The sequence below is a fragment of the Antedon mediterranea genome, chromosome 1 (genome assembly GCF_964355755.1).
Source record: "Antedon mediterranea chromosome 1, ecAntMedi1.1, whole genome shotgun sequence".
Taxonomy (NCBI): domain Eukaryota; kingdom Metazoa; phylum Echinodermata; class Crinoidea; order Comatulida; family Antedonidae; genus Antedon; species Antedon mediterranea.
This window is the reverse complement of record NC_092670.1, coordinates 16,582,898-16,595,795: the sequence shown is the minus strand read 5'-3', so window position 1 is coordinate 16,595,795 and position 12,898 is coordinate 16,582,898. Positions and strand designations below refer to the sequence as shown.

The following is a 12,898-nucleotide window of genomic DNA, read 5'->3' as shown; positions in this document are numbered from 1 at the left end:
TTTCTTACCAAACATGTTGTCTAGTGGTGAAGTCTTGATAAACCAACTTCAGAAAAACAACGTCTTTTTAGATATCTCATTAAGGTGACACCCCTATTAAGTTGATACTTCTGTAAAAAGAACAAGGGTCAATACTACGGCTTAATAAGACACTTTATTAGGTCTTGTGCCCCTAACAGAGTTTCTAGTTGTATTTGACAGGACACATCATTTAATATGAAATGAATAAAGGGCAATATGTTTCAACATTATGGCCAAATCCTATTTAATGGGACATCCCTATTAAGGGGAGAATTTGTTTGGTTTCAAAATTGGTGTTATGTATGGATTCTACTGTAATATATAACACACGTTTTATTGGGATACATTTTGAGTTGGTTTATCTAGGTTACTATCCACAGACTATCAACATGTCTTAAGTTTTTTATAATCCATCAGATTTTGGTTCAAAATCTTAAAATATTAATTTTCATTCAAATTTCTTATTAAATATTCATCAAGTTTCTTTTTTTTCCAAAAATATATGATTTTGATTTATTCAAAAAAATAAATTATTATCATATATTTTTCACACAAACACACACACAAACAGATTATATTAAATGATTCAAAATGATTTGTATTAGCATGTTCTTGTAATCTCTGGTGTTGCATATGAGGTCCACAGCTTTGTTGAAAACCATTCTTCGTTGTTTTTTAAAAATAATTTTTTTAAATTTTGTTAATCGTTTGATTACGGTATCTCATTTTAAGAACTTTTTAATTTAATGCATGATTAAGTTTGTCTATGGCTGGTTTACAGAATGTTCTACAAACAAAGCTTTATTGTGTCTGGAGCTCTCAATGGTTATACCATATAACTTATAATCTAACACTTATCTTTTAATTTAGCTACTTGTGTGGTGTACTGCAATCATTCAGTTATTACGTATTCTTCATGCAAACGGTCTGACGTCACTGCTGTGTTTTTTAGGGCGCTGTGTTTAATTTTTTTTTTTTATTTGATCAACATACAAAAAAAAGTTACCTATAAATTTATTATTTGAATTACACTTTTGTAGATGTTTTATTTCAATTCATTGTTAATTATGTGTATAAAGCTCTGTCTACACTATCAAACTTTATGTGACAAAATAATGTGATGTGCCCATATGGACATGATGATATCAGTACCATATTTGGGTATATCACTACCATATTTGGGCATATTCACTTAATTTGATAGAGCTTTATGTTTATTTTGCTTATCTTTTTCCTTAGACCGTACCTAGCCTCAATATTTACAGCATTAAAGTGTGCAGATAGTGATTACTCGGCGTTGTTCTCACTTTGTCTACTTTACGCTATTGGTTCGAATCAAGGCATTAAACGATCACTCTTAGAGAGTGTCTGCTTGACAAATCAATCTGAAGTATGTATAGTTTTGTTTTCATCGTTTTAAATATAAGTTAATAATTTTATAATAAACATGTTGATAAAGTGTAGAAAAAGCCCAAGGAACTTGCATACAGTTGTGTACAGTCAAGTCTCCCAATAGCGGACTTTCTGAAAACCGGAACCTCTCCCAAAACCAGACTTTTCTTAAAGATCCATTTTTCATTTTTATCATAAGAAACACATTCCGAATACCAGACTTTCCGGAGAACCAGACAGTTTAGGCCAGCCCATGCTTGAGTATAATCCCACCCGCTTATTTAGGCTAAATGGTTTCTCAAGACTTGAGTTATTAATGTAATCTGAGTATAATACCCTTTTCACATCTGCATAAATGTGTACAACTTGTAACCAGGTTTGATCTCCTGATTTATTACACATTTTCATACACGCATAGGCGAACCGTGAGAAATCTTGTAAGGAAAGCATAGTTGGTCAGTTTAATACCAGGGCAATACACACTTGTACAGTAAGAACTTGGAACAAAAACAGGCCTTTCATCAGTGTGTTTTTTTTTCAACAAATTTGGCTTCGCACTAACCTGGATACAATAATGTTACATTTTGCAGATGTGAAAAGGGTATTTTACCACCCCCTAATTTAGGCTATATACTTACACAAGACTTTGTTTGTTAATATAAACCTAATATAATATTAATATCACATCCTAGTTTCACCAAATTCCATAACTACTGTACATTTAGTCATATAGAGTAATTTAAAATGTCTTTAACGTGATTTATATACTTTCTTTCCTTATAGAATAAACAGTATTATAACATGATGCTAATTGAAAAGTTAATAACAGTGATGAGCCAAGCATGTCAGTACAGCAATACTAAGATCCGACCTGTGACCTTAGAGATGTCGACATTACTACTAGAACAACTAGTGTGCTCTGATGTTCACTGCTATCTACAAGATATGCATCTAGCCTGTATAGAGGTTAGTATACCATGTTGAAATTACCGTATTTGGGGCGTTTTTTGATCAGGAGGATCTTTAGGGGGCGGCTATTTGAGGGAGCTGTTTATTCGGGGGATGCATCTATTCGGGGAGGCGTTTTTTTTTTGTGTAATATGGTAACATGTATACCCCTAGATATTAAAAAAAATGTGATAATATACAGTAAAAATTGTATATGGGTGTGGCAGGGCGTTCATTCGAAGAGGCTGGGGGCGGTTATTCAAAGTGGGGTGTTTATTCAAATAAATATGGTACTTTTAATTGGGAGCTTTCGAGACCTAGGTATTGTTGTGTTGTGTCATCTAGACCTACTATAGAAACCATTAAAACTAGAAGTAGAGTGAGGGAGTTCGTTCCAAGTTCCGTGCATGTGCACAATGACTTAACATAACCTTATTTGTTTCACAGTTGGCAAATCAAAAGCTACCTATGGGATCATCTACACAACTAAATAAGGTTTTGTTTTATCTGCAGGGTGCGAAGGAAGAAAGTAATCTCATGTTGAGAAATTTTTACAAAGGAGATGAATTGTTTTTGGATATGTTTGAGGATGAATACCAGAGCATGAAAGTAAGTATACACTTATTAACATAATGAGTAGTATAACAAAATGGTGTGAGTTCATTTGTATACTTGGTTTGTGTCTCTTATACCAATGGAATACCTCGCTCGATCACTCAACCATCATCTGATGTACACCAATGATGAAACTCCATTCCTTTCTAACCTGCAGGTGTGTCCATGCAGTGGTGCTTGAGCTGTGTAGTCTGTCTGGTCTTTCAATTTATCTTCTGCTCTGAGCTGATCTCTAGGTCACCAGCTCTGAGACTACTCTTCCCACACATTTTTTGCAATGCCCAATATTGATGTAATTTCTGATATGTCTACATAAACATATTGTTAGTCTTAGCATAGCTGTAGAATTTACTCCTTCAAGCCAATTTACTAGCCCATAATTTGTTACCGGTCCATCATCTCTCGTACAAATAGGTTTTGTAACAGCTTTTATCCAGCTGCTATTCGGGCACTGAATGCTTGTCAGTATACCGTACGAGAATGATGTGACACTTTATAATTGTTTTTCATTTATCTGTTGTCTCGGAGCAAACATAATTTCTATGTATATTTTATATGCAAATGACAGTAAATGGAAGTAATTTTCCACTGATGAATGAATTTTGCTACTTTATCTGACTTTTACTAGCCCATATGCTAATATTTAATAGCCTACAAGCCACTTTGTATATGTCATGTTTATTTTGATTTCAGTCTCGTCCGTTGAATGTGGAATACTTAATGATGGATTCATCATTGTTACTGCCACCAACTGCAACACCAATGACAGGTATTGATTTTATCAAAAGACTGCCCTCTGGAGAGCTAGAAAGATCAAGAAGGGTGAGTGAAGAATATTCATTCTCAGATTTTATATGAAATCTATACAAAATACAAAATACACATAATTGATAGAGAGGAAATTTGATGTTGCAAGGCTTAGATTCAAAACAATCCAATTAACCCAAATGAGGTTTCGCTTGGAGGTATTAGGGTCTAGTTATTCTTTATTGAGTGTATCTTTGCCATTTGATTGGTTAATTTCATACCACATGTCATTTGGTATTAGTTCTGCTAAATGGTAAAAATAATATTTAATGGTTCTATTTAATGGTTCTATTGCACATTCAGCTTTTTGTAAACATTTTGTGCCTTGCAAGGTGTGACTGTTAGTGCATGTTTGAAAACTAGACTTGTTTGTAGTGTCCACTGTATATTGTTCTACTCCCAGCCAGAATCCAAGGGCTGGCTTTTTGAATGGCTTAAGCTCTGTCTACACTAGCACAAATTAATGTGACTAAAAAATGTGATGTGCCCATATATGGACATGATGATGTCATATCACTACCACATTTAAGCATATCACTACCATATCAAACTAGTTTGATAGTGTGAACAGAGCTTTAGCCTCCCTTGTATAATAAGTAGTAGAGGATGTCCCAAACTATTGCATTATCAAATTTTAAATAATCCTTTAGCTTATGCAAGAATATACAGTAATCGGCACATTTTTTAATATCTCGCACGTACACACTTTTTTTGCAGGCTATACGTGTGTTTTTTCTACTCAGGAACCATTCCTTAAAATTAAGAAAACTACAAGAGACGCAGTTACCTTTGACTAAAAAACAGGAATTAATATTGATAGGAGATAAGCTGGATCTGAGTAAGTTTATTGTTACTGTTAGCAATACATTTTTTTAAACATTTCTATTTATTTTTTATAGTTAATTTTAAACGGATGTGCCTAGAATGACTTTATATTTTATTACTGCAGTAAATAATGAGGGCATTGTTGTATTTACTGTTGTGGTTGATTACATTTACTGGAGTAATTATCTGCTTGGTGTTCTTATGACCCTGTAGACAATGGCTGCTTGTTCACTTGTTGCAATTTGCGGCATAAACACATAAAAACCATTGTCATTTTTGGAGTGAACAGGATAAATATCTTTTTTATTCTAGGGCTTAATAACATCCTTCATTCCAAAACATTATTTTTAGCTCAAAATAAAACGATTATATGTTTTATTCTTAGAACTTTCTTTTATTACCATTCTGATCCCACGAAGTACACAAATAAGGAAAAGAAAGAAACAATTTCTCTGTATTAATTGTACTGAGAATTTAGATCAATTGTGTTTACTACAATGAAACTAATTATAAAACTTGCAATTGTGATGAAATTAAGTAACGATAGACTGACTGGTGCTATTGTAAGAAATTCGTACATTACCACAAATTAACAATAGATTAGAATTTATAAAAAGTTTAAATTGTTGTTCAGGATGGTTTTTAGTAGAACATTTATTCAAGAGAGGTGTTAAATCTAGGGCAAGTTTATTTTTGGGTGTTAAAATGGGAACATATACTCAATAAATCTCCCCTCAATATGAAAAATAACACAATATCAAGATTATTGCAATTGTATATCGTCTGCAGTCAGTAATTTCTACTACCAATAGAAATGTATTTTATTGTGTGTACAGTGTGAATGTGGCATTTATCCAAGCAAGAATATAGATTTATTCGAGAGGGCATTTACTTCAAACGATGTTCCATCCTCTCTTGAAACATTTTCCATCATTCCGACATTAAGCTTTCCACGATTTGTTTTCATATTTTTCTTTTTTGGGCAGGATGGTTTGTAATTGTGCTAAAGACTACATTTTTTTCATTTTAAATATTTTTTTATTTGGTTCATCCAGTTTTCTTTTGGTCTGCCTGGTGTCTTTTTACTTTCTTTTCCGTTTTCTTCATTGAGGGAAGAGGGTGGGCTGTCTATTCAAAGTGGTGTGATATTTAAATATGGTAGTGGAAAATCCAACTTTTTCATAATTACATTTTAAACCCTGAATTGAATATTGTTAAGTGTAGTCAACCGTATCCTCATACTGTTTCACAATGGCACTGAGAATACAATGTGCCGATATTTTGCAATACAGTACAAGTAAGTAGGTTTTGTGAAGGAAGTTATGTAGGTTTTCCAGAAGGCCTGATTGACAGTATTTCTCACAATCAATCTATTTTTAGTTTTGGTTTATTTTGAAATTTAATATCCAAAATTTCCATCAAGGCCCTTCATTGAAACCATTATCAGTATATTGCCACCACAGCTATTAATCATCAAGTGGTCACTGCACTATTTTTCGTCATTCAATTATAAATATTAATGATAAGATCTGTTAAATATACATACATGTAAACAAATACCGGTAATCAAACTAATTGATGATCAAACAATTAGATAATTTTAATTTATTAACGAGACCAGCTAGCTTTTTCATATTAAGGAGCTGTTAAGTTTTCACTGTTTTAACTCTGTTCAAACTTGCATCCAGAAATTTATAAAGTATAAGATTGTGGCTAAAAGCTTGTAATCTTAATAAGGGAGTCAGTGTTCTCTGGTTTTGCCAGCAGGATTTTCCAGTTTAAATTTACTCCAACCGGTATTAAAAATGGTGTAGGAAATTATACATAACATTTACTAGTGGTACAGTAGGTTAGCCTAGCCATAAAAAACATAGACCAACGGCAATCAAAGGCTGTATGTCGTCAGACAGTTGATAGACAGATTACAATATTAATTTATTTCTTTGTAGTACTACTAGTTACATCTTTATATAATTTGGTACTCCGCTTAATTTGCCGTACTTTATTTCTATATTGGGAGAACCATGGGAGGCGTTGTATGTTTGTCCGCATGAATCCATACATATGCGTATCAAAATAACTGGAATGATCATAGGGAGATTTTAAACTATATTTCAAAATTAGCTGGGTCTCTTTCCTATTTTACAATAAACTATTATGATATTGTATGAGAAATTGATCTACTATGTTTTATATTCCCTGATTGTATTATTATGTAAAGCGCCTTTGAACATGTTCTTTCATGAAAATGGCGCTATATAAATATGGCATTATATAAATGAATAACAAATTGATATTTTCAAAAAATGATTATATATTTCAAATAATTACATAAAAAATATATAATAATTAAAACATTCAATGATCGGTTGGAATAGTAGTAGAAATAGAAAGATGAATAGGTCATTGTTCTAGGTGAAAATGTTTATTATTACTAATATAATTCAAAACATTACCACATGTTTCCTAGTGTATTGTATTAGTAACAAAATATAAGCAGCAGAGTATGGTCATTGTCAAACCTTGTCCGCTGTTTAAAATCATGCCTTACTAGTAATGGTGACAAAACCATTACCACCAGTCACAAATGTAATGTGCCCAGATATGGACACAATAACATATCACTACCATATTTGGACACTTTTTTTGTCAAGCTAGTTTGATAGTGTAGACAGAGCTTTACAGAATTTGAATAATATTGCCATCTCTACATTATCAAAATTTATGTGACAAAAACATGTGATATATGGAAGCGATGACATCCTATCACTACCATATTTGGGCACATCACACTTTTTTTGTCAAGCTAATAAGTTTCATAGTGTAGACATAGTTTTACAGATTATGAATAATATTGTCATGTCTACAGTACATTATCAAACTTTATATGTCACAAAAACATGTGATATTGGAAAAACGATGACATCCTATCACTACCATATTTGGGCACATCACACTTTTTTTTTCAAGCTAGTTTCATAGTGTAGACAGAGCTTTACAGAATAATATTGCCATGTGTTTCATCAGTTACTGTACTGTATATTTCCAGATGATAATGATATTGATCAGAACCGGATGCAATTAAAATTGAATGCGTTTTAAGATTACATTACAATTAAAATACTAAATTAAAACTCTGCTTGGAATTACCAAATCAATACCTTATGAATTATTCATAAGATAATATAAATATTGATTAGTTCTTAATCATACAAAAATCATTGACTGTATAAGTCTTTAATCAACATTGTGGTTTCAATTCTTGTAATATGCATTTGTTTTACCATCAATAATTGATTCTTTTAATAAAAAAACGAAAGTATCAAAAGAAATTCTGAGAATAAATCACTAAAGCTATTGATAATACCCTGTAAACCGGTGACTTTAAAATTGTGTATGTTGAAGAAGTAATCAATATTACTGTTTATCTTTACTTATGAATATATTCATGATTTAGATTATAGAAATTCTTTAACCTCTAATATAGTACTTTACAATGGAGTTTTTCCAAGTGTCTTTTCCAGTCCATGTTGCATCAAACAATTTTTAAACTTTATGTTTTGGAATGGTAACCATGCACTACATGACTTATTAATGTTTCAAATACACTATAAAATCCCTATAAAAAGAGATGCTTTTGGAACCGAACAAAGTTTCCGAAGGAGTGTCTCCTATAGGAGTTGGATAGTGTTAAAACGTAGTGGAGTTGTAGCTTGGTGGGGTCTGGGGTTCACTTCTGACCTTGTGCCGATATTCAATCCTGACCTAGTGCCAGGGTTGTAACTCACGACTCCACTCCCTAAGCCTTAGTTTATAAGCACGATAAATATAATATTATAAAATATAGTTTATCCATCCTGTAATTGGCGAGTTTGTGCTCGCTGTTGTATGCATATGAAATACTGTATAAAAAAAATAAAATATAGGCCATCGTCTGTTTCATAGGAAAGTGTTCCCTTAATAATAAATGTTTCATAGAATAACAAAAAACTTGATTCATCATGTTTTGTAATGTGTTTTATGTATTTTAAACTGTTTCCGCTGATATTTATAGGCATATTGAATGCTCATTAGTTGGTCATTGTCAGATTTAGGTTGCAATATTGATTAGGCACTTCCAGGAAGATGTTGAGTAAATCTTAAGTAGAGTTACGGTTAATCCGCAAACGTGCTCAAATCCAAGTACACGCTTGTCATCCAATCTTTCCATAACACAAAAAACTTCTCAAATAATCTTGGAGAAGTCGTTATGAGTAGAGAATTATCTCAAGTTACTTTGGTTATAAAGTTGATTCTCTTGGTTTTAAGAAGTGAAGTTACGGGTCAGCATGAGGCATGATGATCATTTCTCTATATTTTGCGAGGGGTGAGGTGTGGGTGAGCTTATCAGTACTAATGTTAAGTTACTATCATGGGTAAGGGCTTGTATCAATTGTGGGCTATTTTATGGATGGAGGTATAAAATCAGGGATGGGGAGGGGGAAATATCAAGGGTGGGAGGAGAGTATATGAAGGGTGGAAAGGGAATATATGAAGGGTGGGGAAGGGACATATATGAAGGGTGGAGAGAAGAATATATCAAGGGTGGAAAGGGGAATATATCAAGGGTGGGGGAAGGGACATATATCAAGGGTGGAAAGGGGAATATATCAAGGGTGGGGAAGGGACATATATGAAGGGTGGAATTTGGAAAGGAGAATATATCAAGGGTGAAAGGGGAATATATCAAGGGTGGGGAAGGGACATATATGAAGGGTGGAAAGGGAATATATCAAGGGTGGGGAAGGGACATATATCAAGGGTGGAAAGGGGAATTTATCAAGAGTGGAAAGGGGAATATATCAAGGGTGGGGAGGGGAAATATATCACGGGTAGGGAGGGGCAATATATCAAGGGTGGGGAGGGGAAATATATCAAGGGTAGGGAGGGGGAATATATCAAGGGTGGAAAGGGGAATATATCAAGGGTAGTTTTAAATCAACATCCTTTAAATTCTGAAAAACGATTAAATTACATTGAATTTCTCTTTTCTAATTTTATATTCTAGATATATTATAAATCATTGTCAATGTTAATTTAATAATGGAATGACATGACAAATGTCCATTTATTATGAGCTGTTATTATTTTCAATTATATAGTTTCATTGAAACATGCAGTGAGTCAATTATTAATCATTTCTAAATGACAGCTTCATTAGCTGTGTGTCATTACCTGTTCATTGTGTAACTTTTAAGCTAGTAATATGTTCTTGGTAATTACAAACAAAATATTTAAAGGGAGTCAATCAAGAGCTCACAATTCTTGCTTGATGCATTGTAATGTTTATTGCTGTATATATTTTATTTATTTTTCGCGCCGCTGCTCTAGCCAGGTATGTCCCAGGAGGACATATTCATTAATAAGCTGTTTCATAGCGGTAGCTTTAGTATCTAAGGCCGACAGTTTTGCTAAAATGGAAACTCGACTATAATTTATAGGTCCCAGCTGCTGGACCCAAAAAACGTCTGGGAAAAGAGTTTATGAGGGCTCACGGTTAAACGATTTTGGATTCTTGCCATTTGATTGGTTGACGCGAATCAACAGATTGTGGAAGAATTTTCACTTGTAAGTCTCTAGAGGGTATTCAGTTGCATGCCTACAGTTCAGGTTGAGGTCACAGACAAACAGGCTACAGCACATTAAAGTTCAAAATTTACCATTTTTAAATGCCATTTTTAATTAGTAGATTAATATTTGTTGGCAAATAATACATTGTTGGAAAGGTACACATGTCTTCCTTCAAATGCTGTGTATACAATTAACTAGTGAAAAAATGGGCATGTGATTCATAATTAAAGAACTATCTCTGATTTTTATGTATCTTTGCGATTAAAGGACGTCTTTTTATAATTAATCATAAATTAATCAAAAGAACAATGATTAATTTTGAAATGTCGAGCGGTGTTTTTTGTAAGAATTTTTTTGTTGTAAAACTGTAACTATACTTTATTTTAACTGTATTATACTTTATTTTAACTGTAACTATACTTTATCTTCTCGGATAAGAACTACTATATAAACCGTAGTTCCAATGTTACACATCCAGCTCATGTGCACGTTAAAGAACCTAGTAGATCTTTCGAGACGAGTAGGGAGTTACCCCAGTGTACTAGTACATCACAGCCACTCATAACTGGGTCCTCTGGGAGACCAGTCTTTGACTGAAGAGGTCGGCCAGTATATTTTAATATTTCAACACTAATTCAAAATCTAAATGGTTTAAAAAGAATTACATGTTCACAATACCCTGTTCACATAAACACAAACCTGTATAATTAAATTGCACATAAATATGAACCCAGCTTTTTACATTACAAAAATTACATTAATAAAGAGCTAAATACTAAATTGCCATGTGAACTGTATCAGTCTTTTTAACCCCTTCACTGCGTATACCCGGTACTACCGGGTATAAACAGACGTCGTTGAAATATGTATACACGGTAATACCGGGTATGGGCAAAACAATCATTTAATCGTATTTGCCTATAATATATAGCACCCTCTATATTTTTTCGACGAACTTGAATATTTATGCAAGTCATTAAAATTTTTTTCCAGCAAAAAAAATGGCCCTCTATAGTTGTATTATTGTCTTGAAAATAATGCGCCCTCTATAGTTAATTAATTATATATAGTATAGCATAATAGTATTTCTACCTTGAAAAGTTGTTTTGAGAAGCATAATTTTGCCCCAAAACTTTGATTTGTGCATAATTTTTATAAAACAATAAAAATAATTCAATTTTTTTAAATATTTTTATTTGGTATACGTATCTTTATCAATATCCAGTTGGAAAAACGTATTCCATAAGAATTTCTTACAGAAAATATAATTTTTTTGTTGATTCGATAAAACACACAAAATCCAAAATACCTGTAATGACGTCACATGACGTCATCAATATGCAAATTACTTTTTTTTTATACCTAACTGTAGACTAACCCTTTGCCCATCACACCCCACAAAAATAATTACACAATTATCTCAATTAGTATTTTTTTGCAATTTATTAAAATATCATGTTTTTCTTAAATATATATTACGCACAGAGGTGTGAATAATGCTCTGCAGTGAAAGGGTTAATGTTCTTTCTTTCTGTTTACATATTGGTGTATTTTAGCTGGCCTGCGGCGGTCAGGAAAGACTTCTGGAGGACCTTGTGTGAAATGGTTTCCTTTACGAATCAAAACAGGATAGAATCAGCTATTGTTCATAAAATATTCATTGTCCAAATCTGGATTTCGTGGAATTGAGTTGAGACACTATTGTGGTAGATAAAAATCTAATAAATTCTCTGAAAAATAACCTTGATTGCAGTAGCTAAAAATATCTCATTGTCATTGAGTGTCAAAATGATATATTTAATTTAATAGAGCTTGATTAAAGGAGAAATATAATTGGAACTGTCGGCAAATAGGATTTCCTGAAAATGTATTAAATTGAAAGTTAAAACAGTTGTGTCCTTATTCAAATAATAAAAAGGGTAAAATAAAAAAAGGGTTAAAATTGAATTATATTATTTTAAACTTTATTTTTTCCATTTCAAACCAACAGTGACATTTACAGGTTTAATCTAAACATGATAAATATTATATGGTCAGTGAAAATTGTTATGGTCAGTGAAAATATGTAATATGGTCAGTGAAAATTGTTATGGTCAGTGAAAATATGTATATGGTCAGTGAATATTGTTATATGGTCAGTGAAAATTGTTACATGTATATGGTCAGTGAAAATATGTAATATGGTCAGTGAAAATTAACAAGATTTAACATTAAACAAAACAAATGTTTGTCAGTGGCTGGACAGTATTCTTTTTTCTGCAAGTTCTAAAAGAATTCTCTTAGAATTTATATCAATTTCTAAGAAAAACTAATTATTTTGATGAAATAGTTGTTCTCTTGTAGAATTTGATCTCACAATCTCAAAATTAGTAATACTTATCATTTTAATTATTGTAATTTGATTGTTCAACCATTAATGGATGACTTGTTTACACAGAGGATTGTAACTATTTATTATACCATTAATTGAATTCAGAGATAACACAGTAGATAAACATGACAAAGGAAACATAATTGTTGTATGTTTGAGATAGGGGCGTCGGCCCTTAAATCTAACTATGTCATTTACTGATTACACAAAGGCAATTTATTTTATTTGTTTTATATGCATCCAACAGTGCGCAACTCACAAATTACAGAATGGATAAACTATTTAATAATTGCTTATAAACTAAGTCTC

General features: G+C 32.3%; 1 protein-coding gene across 1 annotated transcript in view; it reads left to right on the top strand.

Moving 5' to 3' along the window:
* LOC140058903 (protein CLEC16A-like) overlaps window positions 1-12,898 on the top strand; it is a 40,823-nt gene that overhangs the window by 8,757 nt on the left and 19,168 nt on the right. Inside the window, exons 13-17 of the mRNA XM_072104690.1 lie at window positions 1,261-1,411; window positions 2,197-2,379; window positions 2,875-2,970; window positions 3,670-3,798; window positions 4,501-4,621. Of these exons, the coding sequence (XP_071960791.1) occupies window positions 1,261-1,411; window positions 2,197-2,379; window positions 2,875-2,970; window positions 3,670-3,798; window positions 4,501-4,621 (680 nt within the window). The remainder of the gene's footprint in view (window positions 1-1,260; window positions 1,412-2,196; window positions 2,380-2,874; window positions 2,971-3,669; window positions 3,799-4,500; window positions 4,622-12,898) is intronic.